Source organism: Semicossyphus pulcher, unplaced genomic scaffold, assembly GCF_022749685.1.
Source record: "Semicossyphus pulcher isolate SPU_LCO1_2020_fin unplaced genomic scaffold, fSemPul1.0.p SCAF_9, whole genome shotgun sequence".
Classification (NCBI taxonomy): Eukaryota; Metazoa; Chordata; class Actinopteri; order Labriformes; family Labridae; genus Semicossyphus; species Semicossyphus pulcher.
The window spans coordinates 19,455,026-19,472,004 of NW_027211770.1; the positions used below are offsets into that span (position 1 = coordinate 19,455,026).

Here is a 16,979-nt window from a genome sequence, read left to right on the forward strand (position 1 = left end):
TAAGTAGGAAAGACGTAGCAATGTTTCCACATAAGGATGTAAATACCTCAGATCATTTCGATTGTAAAAACACCTCCACACAACAACACATCTTTTTTGTTTCTGCAGGTTGAGAGCCGAGCTGGACTGGAAGAGCTCTTCAGCGAGCTGGATAGCGACGGGGATGGACTTGTTGATTTCCAGGAATTTGTCTCCTTTCTAGCAAGAGCCCATTATTGGTTGGCTTAGAAATAAAAACTTTGGCCACACTGACTTACGACTTTCTTGCCTTATTTACTTTGTACTAAATAAAAAAACTGCTTTCTCAAACTTACACCTGTATTACAGTTATAGTTTACAATATATTGCATTTTTATTTGATTATGCAAGAGAAGTGCTTGACAAGAATGATACATAAACATGACTGGTAATGTGTACAGACAACAGCAACAATGACAAAGAAGAGACCGACAAAGAGAATGAAAAAGGTTAATAATATAATAATAGATATGTAATTTTAAAAAATGCTTAAGTAGAAGTTGCCTGTATATTAAGGAGTGAAATAATCCATTTTTAAAAAATAATAAAAAAAGTTGTGAATGAGAATCAGAGAAAAAAAACACACACACAAACAAAACAAGAAAAACATAATATTATTCCTCATAATGAATAAAAAGACTGAAAAATAAGTAGGGAGAAGGGAGAGAAAAAAGCAATACCCTTAACCGGTAACAGCTACAGAATGTACCTGTCGATAGGGGGAAGTGACATGGAGATGATGATCACTGTCACAACTAGTCAAATGACTCTGCCTCTGTATGTGCACGCAGGACCTGGAGCATCCTGGTATTACTGGTATGAAAAAGAGCACGGTTATGCAGACAATTTGTAAATTCTCCTGAAGCGAAGATAAAAAGGAAAAAGAATTATCATACGATATGTAAATAAGTCTTCTTGAACTCCTCCCCTACACCCTCTCAAGTTTTCAGACAATTTTAGAAAGAGGAAATGCATCTTAATGCTCCCCTTTAAAGCTGTTTAATGTGTTGAAATAGTTAGTAGCATGAGCATCTAATAGTTGGGTATTAATTGGAGTACTGTATCTGAATATAAACGTGGCAATTCAGATTATAATAATGTTGAAATTATAATTTTAATATTGTAATATAGTGCCAGGTTCTCCCCATGCATGTGTGGGTTCCCGCCTAGTACTCCAACCTCCTCTCACAGTCCAAAGACATGCACGTTAGGTTCACTGTTGACTGTAAATTGCCCGTAGTTGTGAATGTGAGTTGAAAGGTTGTCTGTCTCTGTGTGTCAGCTCTCTGATTGACTGCCGATCAGTCCAGGGTGAAACCCCGCGTCTCGCCCAACTGGGATAGGCTAGTCTAGACATCTAGCACGCACTTTATCTGTTGAAATAATCTATACTGTTCATTAGACTTACTGAAGGTGTGTTGTGCAATAACATACCTGATCTGAACACAGTGTTCATCCAGCCTTTTTATGACCACAGCATCCCCCAGGGGCTGCCTTCAACAAGTCTTGCTGAACTTGCTGAACTGCACATGGCTGAGTTTCATGTGACAGAAGTGAGAGGAAAAGGTTGAGCACTATAGTTACATGAGGCTGTAATGACGTCTTTTACATATTTTGGATGTTAGACAATAAGTTGAACATTAGCGTAGCTCACACCAAGTACTATATAAAAAAAGAGTGCTCGAACTTACGCCAGTACTACAGTTACAGTGAATGTCATTAGTGTTTGCTTTGAGAGAAAACTTTGGTTAAACACACTCAGATGAATCCTAGATGGCTTAATGGACTTAAAAAACATAAAAATAAATGTGGTCTTGTTTAAGGATTTGTGTGTATGCTTTAATGAAATACTGTTATTGTAAAAACTACTGTGCCTTATTCCCTCTACTGCAAATCCACTGCAGAAATTACTTCAAAATCAATAAAAAACCAGAAACCAGAAACCAGAAAAGCAGCTGCTTAGCTCCGCCTACCCTCCCTGGCAGACCAAACACTGCTGGGTGATGGAAAACGTGTCACTAATTGGGCGCTGCTTGTGATTTTTTCTGCGAATGTCGCCACAGACACCCAGTCCATAATAATACTATATACTGCAAATGCATTGGCTTTCATCAGTGGGCCATAGGCTCAATCACCATTGTGTTCCCTCATTCGGCGATAGAAAGTGACTGAACGGAAATGTATTTAAAAGAAAATCTTTGAGCTTATTACTTTAATTAAAATGTCTTTTAGCATACGTGACCTTTTATGTCACTGTTTTTTAGTTGTCCTGTTGAATAGGACATAACACTGAGGTAGAGACAAACTGACTTATATTTGTTACCAATATTCAGTTAGTTGTTTTTCTTTTTCACATCATGTTATCCACCAAAGATGCTTCATGAATCCTCTGCAATGCCTCCCCCTTGTGTCTCAGCTGTAGCAAATGAGTTCGAAGAACAAAGATTTTTCCATCTTGAATAGCTTAATTAAATTGACTTTAAGATAGTTTAAAATATAATTTAAAACCAAAATAGAGAAAAGTCAGAAAAAATAAAACAATAGGCTAATAGGCTACATATTTATTTTCTATTATTAATAGTTTGTGAGCACCCCTTGAATAAAAATGTATCCACAGGTTGGTAACCAGTGAGTTTCAGTCAGGCGTATATGACACTGCATATGTAGTCTGAAAATTACTCTCACTTGCATGCATACAGATTTGTGGCCTCAGCGATGCCCTCCTCAGAAGGAGTCTCAAGTGACCCACATGGAACGCATCCGGGGCGGTCTCGTGAATCATCGGCCTCTCTCGGCTTTTTCCGGTGATCTCGGTCGGTTAGCTAGCCAAGCTGATTAGCCTGCTACTACCAGCTAATGTTTGTAGGATATTTATTGCTCGCTGAATTGGAGTGGATGATACAAATACAGTAGAAAAGATGGCGGACGTCGAGGGACAAGGAATATGTTCACCGGTCCCTCAGTTGCCTCACCCTTCCTCTCGTAATGGCTCCGGTAGCGGTAACGTTACACCGGGCACCGGCGACAGTTGCCAGACGGCAACCACCGTTACTTCAGGCCCACGGCTAGTTCGAATAGTGAAGTCTGACTCGGGCTATGGTTTCAATGTTCGGGGACAAGTTAGTGAAGGTGGGCAGTTACGGAGCATTAACGGAGAACTGTACGCTCCTCTGCAGCATGTTAGTGCTGTCCTACCGGGAGGTGCCGCCGACAGAGCCGGTATTTCGAAGGGGGACAGAATTCTTGAGGTGTAAGTGGCTGCTATCTTAGCTCAACCAAAAGCATATCATAACTAATGTACCAATCACTATAACATCTCAAAATGAATGTAAATCGAGGCTAGCAAGACCTATGAGCATCATTCACCGTCTCTTTACTGGGACCAGTGTCGTCCACCATAGAGCCTGTGTGTGCATGCACTATCATACTGGTCTTGCAGGGCAGAATAGCCGTTCATCCTAATGAAAGGAGTGTCTGTGTGTATCAGAGAGGAAACATCCTGGGATCATTAGAGATTCTCGTCATACTGAAACCTATTCCTCTCCTTCACAGCATGCCAAATATCCTGAAGTCAGTCCTTATAGATATTCATATACCTGTTAGCAGATACAGGGTGTAATATTACTACATTACTAACTGCATCTGATTAAGTTTACATTGCCTACATTAATTCGAGGTATAAACAAGGAAAGTCATTATCACCAGAACACTGAATTTTGTAAATTTACCACACATGGCTTTGATGTTCCTACTAGTGTGTGTGTGAGCGCGTGCGTGCTGCATGTCAGACAGATGTGGTTGTTCTCAATGGCACGTTGGTATGCATGGAGATGGCTTGCTGATGTTAGGCTCTGTTGCTATGGAGAGGAAGACGCAGCACACAACTCAGCATCGGAACTGGTCCTTCAGTGTGTCTGTTTGTGTTGAATAAGGTGATGCAGAAAGGGAGGGATGCTTTCAGTTCAATTCTGATTGGCTTCCCTCTCTTAAATTCAGCATCTCATTGGCTAGCTTTTGCACACTGCATTGCTACTGAATGGCCTGCAGTAACCTGGCAGTTTGTTGACCCCATTATTTCTATATGCAGACATGTGAATGCATGTATATGCGTCTGACCATTTGGATAATTCCAACGAAAGTCATCTCTGTCTGTATCATCATTTGAATATTGGCTTTATTCATTGAAACAAATGTGCACCATTTTATGTTAGAGCCAACTGACAGTGCTTCACGAGACTCATGTGGGGCTGTCTCATCTACTTTATCACCTTTGCAGAGGACAACACATGTTTAACATCTTATTCATTGTTGTTTAGTTTGTCATAGTCATTTAGTTGAAGATTTGACTTTGGTGCATGATGCTTTTTTGCCCTCCTATCAAGGCATGGTATGCACACCATTTGTAAACATAGGCCTACACCTAGTGGAGTGCCTGCATACTAGCTGCAGTATTAGTGAACTTCTGTTTAACTTCTGCTTCTGAGCATGCCCACTGCAACCACTTTTAACTGTGCAATATAAATCAATATACCTGATTTTAGTGTATCATGTATGTATCTTTGCCATGTGTGCTTGCATAGATTTATAAATTCCAAAAATAATCACTCTATGATGTGAACAAAATAAAAAACATTCATGATTACTTTAAATTATAAAGGCTAAGGATCTAAAGACATGCCACACGGGGGATATGTCTCTTAAAAACTATTTTTCATGCTCAGAAGTGCTGATATGGCAAGTGCAAAGGCCACTACATCAGGTGCTTATTATATAGTCATAAAGCTGCTGGAGTGAAAGAGCTGCCAAAATGCTTAGTCTGTATTTTGTGTTGGCGGGGACAATTTTTCTCTCTCACACTACACCTGCAAGATGGTTCTTTTCATTCCTCTCCTATCACACTGTGCTTATTTCTACTTACATTATCTCACCAACACATTGCTGTTTGCATTGCTATGTGTGCAACATCTCACTTTAATCGCTTGCATTGACATAGAAGATCAGCCGTCAGTCACAGTTTCTAACGTACATAAACATTGTGCAAATCAGCAAGCAAGACTACTTAAAAGCAGTACAGGGTTTACAGTACTTTTCCATCAGCGTGATAAGGTATTCTTGAATTTTTTTGATTACAATTCTTTCCTCTTTTCCTTTTTTTTCTGGGGAGGAAGGAGCTAGATTTGACACATAAGGTTTTCCAGCTGTGAACACTGGAAGTTGTGTTCATCGCACATTTACTGGATCAGTTATAAAAGACAAAACAGTTGTGGGCCTATCTGGATATGAGTTTGGCACATTTTTATACAGTATGTGAAAGCTCTGAAGATCGTATTAAAAGCGAGAGTAAGCATAAACAAAACCTTTGCATACTGTATCCCTAAAGACTTTAAGAATGGTTGCAATTGTTGGTAATGGTCAGGTAGAGTGGACATTGGCAACAGGGCTTGTATGGTAGGGGCAGTAGACTTGAGTATGGAGTCTTAAAGTTCAACCCAGAAGCCGTTGTATTAGAAAACCAGAGCCAAATATTTGTGTGGCAACTTTATGCCACACAGTTATTAATTGACTGGGTTGCATTCAAGTTGTGCAAAATGAGAACATTTGAGGCAGCTCTGGCTTCTTAAGTATTTGGAAAATGTTCAAGTCAAAGTTGTGCCAACTGATGCATTCGTGCTCATATTTCCGAGCTTTTGTTTGAATTGCAAAAGCCATTTTATTAGCACAAAACATAAAGCGCAGAATAATACAAATAACTGTATCTCATCCTGGCGTGGTTTGAATATGTATTTGCCAGCCTTCACACAACATTAGGATCAGTCAGAGCTGATGCTGAGAGCCTTTCAAAGAGATGCTGTTGCTGCTGTTTTGAGATAAGTTAACTATAGGTCAGGTCACTACAGTCCTGTCATCAGCAGCGCTGCCATGCCTCTGACACATGCCTGCCAGAGGGCACACGCCCCGTGTTGCTCATGTTCAGCCCTGCTAATGACATAAACCAAAGGTCTCATTCCAGAGGAGGGAAGATGTGAACCCAGAGTGATTTTAGGACAAACTCTTACTCGCTCACTCTGGGTTGGTTCACTATATTACAAAGCCGTCACATTCTTCGCCATTTCAGTCAGAATTGATGGACTAGTCAGGACTGTCATGTTTAAATGGTTGCTCTTTTCCCTTGATACTCTGGCAGGACAAATTCAGTAGTTTTGGCAATTATAGGCTTTCATGTATTCTACGAATCATTTCATTAATGATTTGATGACTTGCATACCGTTCTACCTTCACACTTCTGCTTGTGCACAATTTGCTTATGATCTGAGTGTTAAAAGGTTTAACAACCTCAGTCCTATCATGCTATTATGGGGAGCTAATGCCATTATGGCAGGAAAAAAAATGCAATGTCGCTCTGTGCCTTTGGAGGACGCTATCCGCTTCTCCAGTGGGCCCTGGAAAACCTCCGCCAGACTACGTAAAATGCGCAATCTGGCTGAAGCCAGGGAGCTTTCTAAACTACACTTCCTCAATCTAGGACTCTCGTTCAAAATCTTCAGATGTGAAATGTAGACTGCAGACCTGAAGATTTTTGACTATCCACCTGTGTGTTTTCGTCATATTTCGCCGGGCTGTTCCTTTCAGGGGGAGGGGCGCAATGCATGCTGGGTGTTGTAGTAATCTAGAATGGGCGAAACCACAAGCTGAATGTACAACTTTCTCCACAACTATGGCGCCAATTTCAAATATTATTGCTTCTATCGATTACAGAGAACACCAGCTTTGACTGACAGTGGCTTTTTCCAGGGGCGAATTGCTCCTGCTGGTTGCACAAGGAAGGCAGAGAAAGGTAGTTAGATACAATTAGCAATAACAATGATGCACTGAGCTCCTCTCACCAGTGCTCCCTTGTGGAGTATTCCTGCATCACAGAGGTAGTACGTGTTTATGTGTTAAGCGGAAGTGATTTTCTGGTTTCTCCAAAGTCGCGTACCCCAGCTTTAACAAGATACTGTTGATCGCACTATATGAAAAATACCCTGCATGAATAGAAAGTATACCAGATAATAGTTATAAAAGTAAGCAGTTAATATTCTTACCGCCCCAACATCTACATCTCTTCCCTCATATTTTCAACAGTAATGGTGTGAATGTAGAGGGAGCGACCCACAAGCAGGTGGTGGACCTGATCCGGGCTGGAGAGAGGGAGCTTGTGCTGGCCGTGCTGTCGGTCCCGCCGCAGGAGGCCGACTGCCTGGATCCCGGAGACGACGTTTCGGCCCAGTCCTGCTACGACTACTCGGACAAGCAGGCTGTCCCCATCTCTGTGCCGAGCTACAAACACACTGAGCTCAACCAGGAAAAGTTTGTGGTGGGTGCACTTGTGGGTGATGGCTAATTCAGAGGAGGCGGAGGTAGTGGATGAGAATATGAATAATAATATCTCCGTATGGATTTAGCTGTGGAAGTAGATATTTTAACTGAGATATTTCCCAGTCATTGCTTGAGGACATTTGTTTTGCCTTACTCTCTCTCTGTACTCTCTCTCTCTCTCTTCCAGGTATATAATGTGTACATGGCAGGCAGGCAGCTGTGCTCTAAGCGGTACCGTGAGTTTGTGATCCTACACCAAAACCTGAAGAGGGAGTTTGCAAACTTTACGTTCCCAAAGCTGCCCGGGAAATGGCCTTTTTCTCTGTCGGAGCAGCAGCTGGACGCACGACGCAGAGGCCTGGAAGAATACCTGGAGAAAGGTCAGGTTGCTATAAAACCTTAGTAGAGTCAGAATGTAAATGTAATGACCTAATGTAATTTGTTTCTCATACGCAGTGTGCTCTGTGCGGGTAATTGGAGAAAGTGACATCATGCAGGAGTTCCTGTCTGAATCAGATGAGGTAACAAAGAACAACCTACATGTGTGTCTTTTTGCTTCCCTCTGCTTGTGACTCACCGTACAGTTTGTCTCTCCTTCTCATGACCCAGAACTATAACGGCGTGTCGGATGTGGAGTTGAGAATAGCCATGCCTGATAAAACCACGCTCACTGTCAGAGTTCGCAAAAACTCTACGACAGACCAAGTCTACCAGGTAAACACAAACACAGGCCTGTGTCTAGCCATGATGTTATCACAGACAGGTTGCAAATGTTTACACTCCTTTTTAAACCCTCTCTTATTCTGTCTCTTTCTTTCAGGCTGTGGTTATGAAGCTGGGGATGGACAGTGTAACAGCAAGCTACTTTGCTCTGTTTGAGGTCATCAACCACACCTTCGGTTAGTAAAAACTAATTATGGAGCTTTGAATTTGTGCATATGGTTATTTTCTACACTTTTCTTTGATTCTTCAACAGCCATCCTTCTCAATATCCTAAGAAATACCCAAAGGCCATTGTACATGAATGGTCTTATTTGTCACTTCAACTGGTCCTCGCTTTTTCAAGGCTGGCGCTGTACAAGGATGTGACAGATATAAAAAGAAAACAACTGAATGAAACTATATCAGAAGTAGATTGAACCCACACAGCATCTCCATGAACTGTGCGCTCTGTTTTCCGTGCAGGTCACAGCAGTTCAAAATAGTTTCTTTTTGAAGGTAAACTTCTTTTATCCCTCAGTGAGGTGGAGAAAGTCGTCCATGTTTTCATCTGATGTAAATAGGAGGATCATGAATATTTGCATGCCGTACAATCTCAGATGTCTCTCTTATTTCAGAACTGGAGGAAAGACAACGGCTTCAATTCCTCTTGGAGGAAAGACAATTTTCTTGTAGCCCTTTCACACTGGTTTCCTTTTTAGTTTCATGGTTGGCTTGAGGATATTTTCTTTACCTTTTATGTATTATGAAGTATAACTGAAGACTTAAACCTTTTAACCCATTGTTGGCTGCTTTAAAGTGGAGATAAATTAGCCCTTAGTCTTTGCCAAAGCTTCCCTGCCAAAGAAACTTCGACTCGACTCTTTCATTCGTCATTACTTCTTGAAATTGATCCTTAGTTTTGCTCTCATTATAGCACCTCTGTTCCCACTTCTGTAACACCCCGTGCTCTTATGTTTGTTTTGTGGTTCATCTTTTTCTTTTTCACTCTGTTAGTTTGTAGTAATTACCCTTAAAGGTATAATAAGTAGGATTTTTCCTTGCATTTTGTCAGCAACACATTCAAACTGGGCCCCTCCTCCTGGGCTCTTCATCACCAGATGCTTACTCTCACTCTCTTGTGCGGGCACACGCCCATCCCGCCGAGCTAACACCTACAGCATCACGGTTACCTTTGCGCTAGCGTGCTAACCGCTGGTTACCTTTGTGTTAGCATGCTAACCGCAAGTTAGCTTGTCCTACTCAGTTTGAGGCACCGACCTGTCCAACAGAAAGAAGACCTACTCTGCATCGCTCTTCCGCCATGTTCGCCGGTCTGAATGGGGCCCAGTTGCTAATTTGAACCACTCCCACACTCACCTATACGCTGTGATTGGCTCAGGGAACCACAACAGCGCCCCTCCTGAAAACCGCCTGTGCAAAGCAAAACAACAGAATAGATGCAGAAGGAAGGGTCTCACAAGAGTCTGCACACACACTCACCAACATGCATGTATAGGGGCCATAAGTGGGGATTTATATTATATTATATTTGTAAATGTTTATTTGTAAAAAAGTAAAAATCTCGTAATAATTTTAATTATAATTAATGTCTGTTAAGTCACTATCTATCACCGAACGAGGTAACACAATGGTGATTGAGCCTATGGCCCACTGATGAAAGCCTTTGCATTTGCAGTATGTAGTATTATTATGGACTGGGTGTGTGTTGCAAAATTCGCGGAAAGAAACACAAGCAGCGCCCAGTTAGTGACGCGTTTTCCATCAGCCAGCAGTGGTTGGTCTACCAGAGAGGGTAGGCGGAGCTAAGCGGCTGCTTTTCTGGTCTCTGCAAGTGTTGCGAGTAAACAGTAATCTACTATGGCTGAACAAACAAAGAAAAGGTCGATGACTACAGATACAACTTCAAAAATAAGTGAAAATCCAAAAAGGAAGAAACAAATTGGACGCTCAGATGAAGGCAAACAGTCTAAAAAGGAAAGCGACAACCTGACACACTTTTTAATTGATGTATCAGAAGCGAAAGCAAAAAGATAATAAGTTAAAAAGATTCAAACGAATTCATGTGTAAAGAACACTTTTTTTCCTCGCCATATAAGGATGGCATATCACTCTCTCCTTCCTTCCCTCTCTCCTTATTTCCTGTGTCTTTCTTCCTCAGTACGTAAGCTCGCTCCCAACGAGTTCCCCCACAAACTCTATGTACAGAACTATACCTCAGCCATCCCTGGAACCTGCCTCACCCTGCGTAAGTGGCTCTTCACTACAGAAGAGGAGATCCTGCTCAATGATAACCAGCTCGCTGTCAACTACTTCTTTCACCAGGTTTGTGCACGTGTCTGTTTTCTCTGTGGTATTTATACATGTGTTTTTGTTCAGTTTATAACAGTGTCCTCTATTTGGCCCGATCTTTGCAGGCTGTGGATGATGTGAAGAAAGGCTTCATCAAAGCAGAGCAGAAGTCCTACCAGCTGCAGAAGCTGGCCGAGCAGAAGAAGATGTCCATGGTAAGTCTCTCACACACTGACCCACACCACACAGCTACTCTACTACTGTTTCCGAGTCATGTACAAAGAAAGAGACGGCGAGTGTTACTCATTTTAGTTCAGTGTGTCTTATGTCATCCCCTCTCTCCCACCTGTTCGGTCTCCCTGCACTGTGTGTGATATAACAAACAGGTGCAGAGTCTTCTGGGGGTGGAGGTTGTCTAACAGTGAGAGTGTGGGTTTGAGTAGAGCGTCAGAGATACAACTCTTTGAAATGGAAATGTGCATTGATGGTGCATAGATCTATTTTGTCTGTAAATTGAACTAAGCTCATTTTAGAGATATCAAACTCTCTGACCTTGTTTTTAGATCAGTTCAAATCACTAGAGTCTTACTGCTGTATGGCTATTAATCTAGTGATCTAATATCAGGAGGTGCATCCTGCATTAGAAGTACATATTGCATTAAAAAAACACTACCTTGTCTCCTCTGTCCTCTGCCTCTGTCTCTCTCAGTATCTGAGTTTGTTGCGGAGTTGCGAGGGCTACAACGAGATCATGTTCCCCCACTGCTCCTGCGACTCCAGACGTAAAGGCCATGTCATCACAGCCATCAGCATTCACCACTTCAAGCTGCACGCCTGCACCGAAGAAGGGACCCTCGAGGTAAGGGCAACTGTTTGTTTGTGTGCGTTTTTGTATAAACCAATGACTGTGTATATGGGTGGACGACGCGTCCATCTGCTGTCATTGTACAAAATTGAAGCCAAAATACCCCCCGTGACAGGTGCTGCCATCTAGCGCGTGATGACTTAATTTGGAGCCAGAGCTGCGCAGTAGAGATTGGCAGGTGGAGCCATTTCTGCTAACCAAAACACACACTTAACTTGCTGAAAAAAAATGGCGTATTTAACAGCAGAACAGCTTCTTGTGTCGGTCTGAAGCGGACGTTCACAGATATGGAAACTTCAATGACTGTAGTGATTGTTTTAGTTACGTCTCCTCTCGCTGATCCTCCTCTACTCTGCTAGGAGGAGCCGTATTTGTCAACAGAGCTGTCAATCATCCTTTTTACCGCATCAAATAACTAATTAAAACTAAACTTGTCAGAAAAATGAAGTCTTGGATGTAAATCAGCATGATAAGAACTAACTATAGTGACAGAAACCATGTTTGAGAAACATTTATTTGGCGTGTATTTTGATTTTATAGTTTGACTCATGTCCCATCTGTTTACATGGAGGAGGCGGGCTTTATGACCTATACTGCAGCCAGTCAGGGGGCAATGTTTTGGCTTCACTTTTCGGGAGCTGTCATGTCCTCCATCTTTTAATACAGTGTATGGTATAAACATAAATATATATACACTATACTGGAGCGTGTGTACTTAAGCCTCAGTGTTGTCTCAGAACCAGGTGATTGCATTCGACTGGGGAGAGATGCAGAGGTGGGACACGGATGAAGAGGGCATGGCCTTCTGTTTCGAGTACGCACGAGGAGAGAAGAAACCACGCTGGGTCAAGATATTTACACCCTATGTGAGTTTCACTTACATATTATAACACAGGTGCTGTAGTAGTACAGGGAAAGAGCAGCTCTTTTAGTCCTGAGTCCTCTAGTACTGAGGATGTGAAGAAAATGTATTTTCAATGAAGGCGATCTCACGGTTCCATCTGTTATTTGTTCAGTTTGACGTCTGATATTGATACTCATCAAAAACATTCAGAACATCTTTTCATTGTAAAGTAAAAAAGCTGAAGCTAAAGATCAGTAGAGTTACTGCTGTAATTTTGATCAATAGTTTTGGGAAATATTTGTATGTGCTTACTGCAGCCGGTTAGCTTAGCTTGACATAAAGACCGGACAAAAAAGCTGCCAAACATCACATCTAAAGCCATCTTAACACATCATTTCTACTTGCTATATTAAAAAAAAAATTGCAGTGTACAAATAATTTACACTTCAGTGACACTAATTCTATATTATTTGTCGACTATAAGCAGTTGCCATCCAACCAGTGGGGCCTCCAGGAAGTTTAATGTTCCTGCCAAGAAATAGTCAGACACATAACTCCCCCTTTAACTGATTATTTAATTTTACACTTATGAATGTATGAATTAAACAAAAGCGGTATAATATGCTAATTCTGGCTGTATTTAGTTACTGTTTGAAAGGGCAAGGCTAGCTTTTTGCCTCTGTTTCCAGTCTTTATGCTAAGTTATGCTAACCAGCTGCTGGCTATCGAACTATATTTACAGTACAGTCATGAGATTAGTATGCCTCTAGTTATCTAACTGTCAGAAAGCATATAAGCGTTAAAAATGTCATACTTTTCCTTTAAAAGCTTCATCAACAACAATCTTATTCATGTATCAAAATCTAAATGCATGTTTTTCTCTTTGCATTCTCTGCTCAGTTCAACTACATGCACGAGTGCTTCGAGAGAGTCTTCTGTGAGCTGAAGTGGAGGAAGGAGGTGAGGAGAAACATCGATCAGAATAACTACTGTAATGTAAGCCATTTATTTGTATCCTTGACTCATACACATGTGTCTCTACAGGTGGAAGAGGAGGCCACAGACAAGGACAATAAGAACTGCAGTAAAGATGGTATGTGTGGCAAGGTAAGGCTTTGCCTGCCTCTGTCCGTTTGATAATCAGCAATAGCCTCAGTGCATTTCTCTGTCTTCTGTCTCTGAGTTTGTCTGTCTTCGTCTTCATTGCCGTTTCTGTTGCAGAATATTTTCCAGCTGCTGAGGCACAGAAGGGATGGAGGCACCTAGGAAGGGAGATCGTTACCTCTTAACTAGCCACCGTCGTCACACGACTCCGCTCAGTGCGGCCCTCATCTAGCCTCCCAGACCAAGCAACACTCAGCTATTAGCTACATGGTCATCATTTACACTCCCATCAGCTACGACCTGAGAACCCTCCCGATACACGCAAACCAACAAGCATCTGCAAATGAACAAATCGAATAAACAGAAGCATAAAAAAGCTATAGACACATGAACCAGAACTCTTGAATCCAGCACATCATAATCAAGCATTAAGTAGAGCTCTGTCAAAAGAAATGAGGCATCTATAGACTTATGGATTCATGCAAGCCTTCTTCTTATTGGGACTTAAAGTGGAATGTGACGTGTTCATGAGGGGGTTTTGAGCCACCTCTGATGTTGTCCTACCGGGGAGAAAAAGCTGAAGTGAATAAGATAATATTGTTGGACAAACAAGGGAAAGTGAAAGCTTTTAGTGCTTTGAAAAGGGAACACAGAAAACACTAAAGAGGGATACTGAGAGTTTGACCACAGGGAGACACTAAGCTTCTCAATTTTTGGATCAGAGCAGCAGTGTCTTTGTTTTGTTGGCCAGTTGTTAGCGTGCAAAGTCCGTCTGTGCATGGGAATAAAGTGTGCAGAGGGGGGCCCCGCGCCAACTAGAGCAAGGCCCACAGAATGTAAGTCACGCCTGAATTATGTCACATACATACATTCTCATTTGTTTGCCGCTATGTTTGCATTTATAAATGAAAACTATTAACTTTGTAATGTGGCGATATGAGAGAAGGGGGAGAGAAAGGGAACATTATGCAGGGTTGTTGGACACATTTTTCCTGATTGGAAACATGAGCGGGAACATGTTATAACTTAGACCTAAGTGTTGCACTTTATCCAACAGTATTAACAACCTCCAACTTTGGGAAATGTACACGAAGAAGCAGGAAGTGGGAATAATACTAGAACTAGCCTGTGCTTTGTTTACATTAATTTTCTGACTGACTGACTACAGTATGATAATGTACTGTATCATTAATTGCTATGTGCAGCGTGCAGAGCCATGCATTAAACTTCTATGTATTTATAGTATTACCTGAACACTCCTTTTTTTCCACAGCAGAGCTGTGGGCCATTGATTAGAGAAGGGGCAGTGTAGTACAGTATGTTTTATGTGCATTACCCCTACAAGACAGCAGGGGTCCATCTCGTCCTGTCTGCTCTCCCCCAGCTTGTGATTACTTTATATGAGAGAGCCCCCACAGGATTTATAACCCGCCTGTAATTCAAACTGCAGCACTATTTATCTTTGTTGCTGGTTGCTATTCTGTTAAACTACTCGTGCACTCCAGATTCAGGTTAAGTGGGAAGAAGATTTCTTTGCAAAAACGGCAGCTTGCACCCTTCATCAACATGATAGATATGAAGTGTGCACATTCACTACAGGCTGTGGAGCAACTGCAGTGTGATGTAATAAACAGTGTAATTTAATGTCCCTCTAAATGAGCCCAGTTAATGTTCTCATTCCTAGAATAATGTCATAATAATAATAATGTTATGTTATATAAGTTATAACATAATTATCTCATGATGCAGTACTTCAGACTGACAAATAGACAGAAAATGTAATTACAGGTTATTACATCATAAAACTTTTTAATACTGACATTAAATATTTATAATTGCTCAGTGCAATGTTTTTATGTCCGTGCTGTATTCATCAAATATAAATAGCATTATTATCGCATATAGAAGGACGTTTTTTCTGACATTTCTAAGTTTTTAGTTTATCCAAAAGCAAAAGTAGTTTCTACAAAATCAGCTCTCCTATTGTTTCAGTTTAGTATGCTTCATTATCACGGTAGTAATAAGAATATATATCAAAATCAATCTATTATAACATTGCTTAATTATGCAAAATCACATGTTAGATCATCTCTTTGATGCTCAAAGCAAAAAAAAACAGGTCATGTGATCCCGATATGATGCCAATAATCAATTATTGCCGAGCCATTACTCAAGCTCATAATGGCAATATTGACAGTTTTTTTGCTTATGTACGAGCAAGCAAAGAGTAGATCTACATCAGTGGTTCTTACTAAGAGTGCTTGTTATAATGATGCCGCTGTTCACAGAAGCCGTTTTACCTGATTAATGAGCCTCAGCAGACGTCGTGGGTGTGTAAATGAGGTTTAATTGAATGTGTTTGGGCCTTGAATTGAGAGATTGGGTGTGTGTAGTCCTAAAGGCAGAACGGATTTCCCAGGATTCTTGTCTGTTTATTGGACCATGTCTGATGAGGTCGATTGTCTGATCTGCCCTCCTCTAAGTGCGCCTCCTCCCCCCTGCCTCCTCCTCTCTCACTTTATCTCTCTCATCCTGACTAAAGTGTCACTAACATTATTTATTTTAGTAAGATACAATGTTAAATTCAGTCTGTTGTTAAGGTTATCACTTGATTTTGGCTTTCAAAGTGACACGCTAAGAAGAAGAAGGACATAGACAAGCTGCAGATTCTTTGACATGTTGAAATGTAAAATTTAAGACAAAGTGTTTGGTTACGTTGCTTACTGTAATAAATTGTAACATATTCTTTTAAATAAACCAATTTATTGATGCAAAGTTAGTCATTTGTTTATTTGTGTGTGTGTGTGTGTGTGTGTGTGTGTAGGTGGGAGTTATGAGTCAAGGACTGCCAAATCCTGAAGCTTCTCCATGAGTGGAGTGAGTGTATTTCTATAAAGATGATTTCACACTCATTCTCTCTTTGTGTACCCACATCTGTTTCCTTTCTTCTTCTCTCCTGCGTGGGCCTCTTCATCTCTTCCCAACTGCAACATCTTTTAATGAGATCTGGGAGACAATTACCCCACAGGCAGTGAAACAGCCGTTCCATATCGACCTGCATGGAGTGTCTGCACCCAGTAATTAATGGCTATTGACTGTTGGTGCTGAGAGATATTATGTGGGAACATCTGAATTTTGAAAAGCCAACATCTGTGCCAGAGACCTTGTCCTGAGAGATGTCTTGCACATAGTCTGACTTTGGTGTTGATCAAACCACACCATGATCACATATTCGGGAAGTGAAAGAATAATATGAAACTGAACAAGCAGATATTGTTGCTTAAATTGAGCTTTCCAAAATGTTTCTCTATAACAAATGTAAGAAGGAAAGAAAATCAGGAGGGGTCATATTTCAAGATAAAACAACATATTGGATGGTCAGACAACAGCTAACGTTAGCATCCAGCCACCTAGTAGACAATAATACTGCTAGGAAATGGCTGAAATGTAATATTACTGCTTGATAGTTTAACACAATACCATAGGAAATGCAAGCAAACATAATTTTAGTTATAACTAATAGTTCACAATTGTAGTTAGTTAGGAACTAATAACAAGTACGTACTTACTAGCTAATGTAACGTAATATCTGAAATGCTTGAATTCAAGCACTGCGTAGTTAAAGTACTTCCTGGCTAATGTAATGTTAGCTAACCTAATGTAATCTCTGAAATGCTTAAATTCAAGCACTTTCTAGTTAAATTACTTACTAGCTAATGTAATGTTATATCTGAAATGCTTGAATTCGAGCACTGTGTAGTTACAGTAGTTTCTAGC

At 41.0% G+C, this 16,979-nt stretch overlaps 1 protein-coding gene across 2 annotated transcripts; it reads left to right on the forward strand.

The window, feature by feature from the left end:
* The first annotated feature begins 2,844 nt into the window (after positions 1-2,844).
* Positions 2,845-15,968, forward strand: snx27b (sorting nexin 27b). Of its 2 annotated transcripts, none has more exons than XM_069657060.1 (13): positions 2,845-3,268; positions 7,144-7,375; positions 7,565-7,757; positions 7,834-7,898; positions 7,987-8,091; positions 8,198-8,276; positions 10,259-10,422; positions 10,515-10,604; positions 11,099-11,248; positions 11,992-12,120; positions 12,999-13,058; positions 13,143-13,205; positions 13,320-15,968. In XM_069657060.1, exons 1-13 carry the CDS (start codon positions 2,937-2,939, stop codon positions 13,362-13,364), a joined length of 1,707 nt encoding a protein of 568 aa, XP_069513161.1. In that variant the 5' UTR covers positions 2,845-2,936; the 3' UTR covers positions 13,365-15,968. The 2 variants fall into 2 exon arrangements, with proteins under 2 accessions (XP_069513161.1, XP_069513160.1); XM_069657059.1 differs by having other exon boundaries at positions 13,143-13,191.
* Positions 15,969-16,979: the final 1,011 nt, after the last annotated feature.

Coding starts and splice junctions, on each gene's coding strand:
- snx27b (XM_069657059.1), top strand. CDS start 2,937: ATGGCGGACGTCGAGGGACAAGGAATATGTTCACCGGTCCCTCAGTTG. Junction 7,758..7,833: donor GGAAGAATACCTGGAGAAAG/GTCAGGTTGCTA, acceptor TCTCATACGCAG/TGTGCTCTGTGCGGGTAATT. Junction 12,121..12,998: donor TCAAGATATTTACACCCTAT/GTGAGTTTCACT, acceptor TTCTCTGCTCAG/TTCAACTACATGCACGAGTG.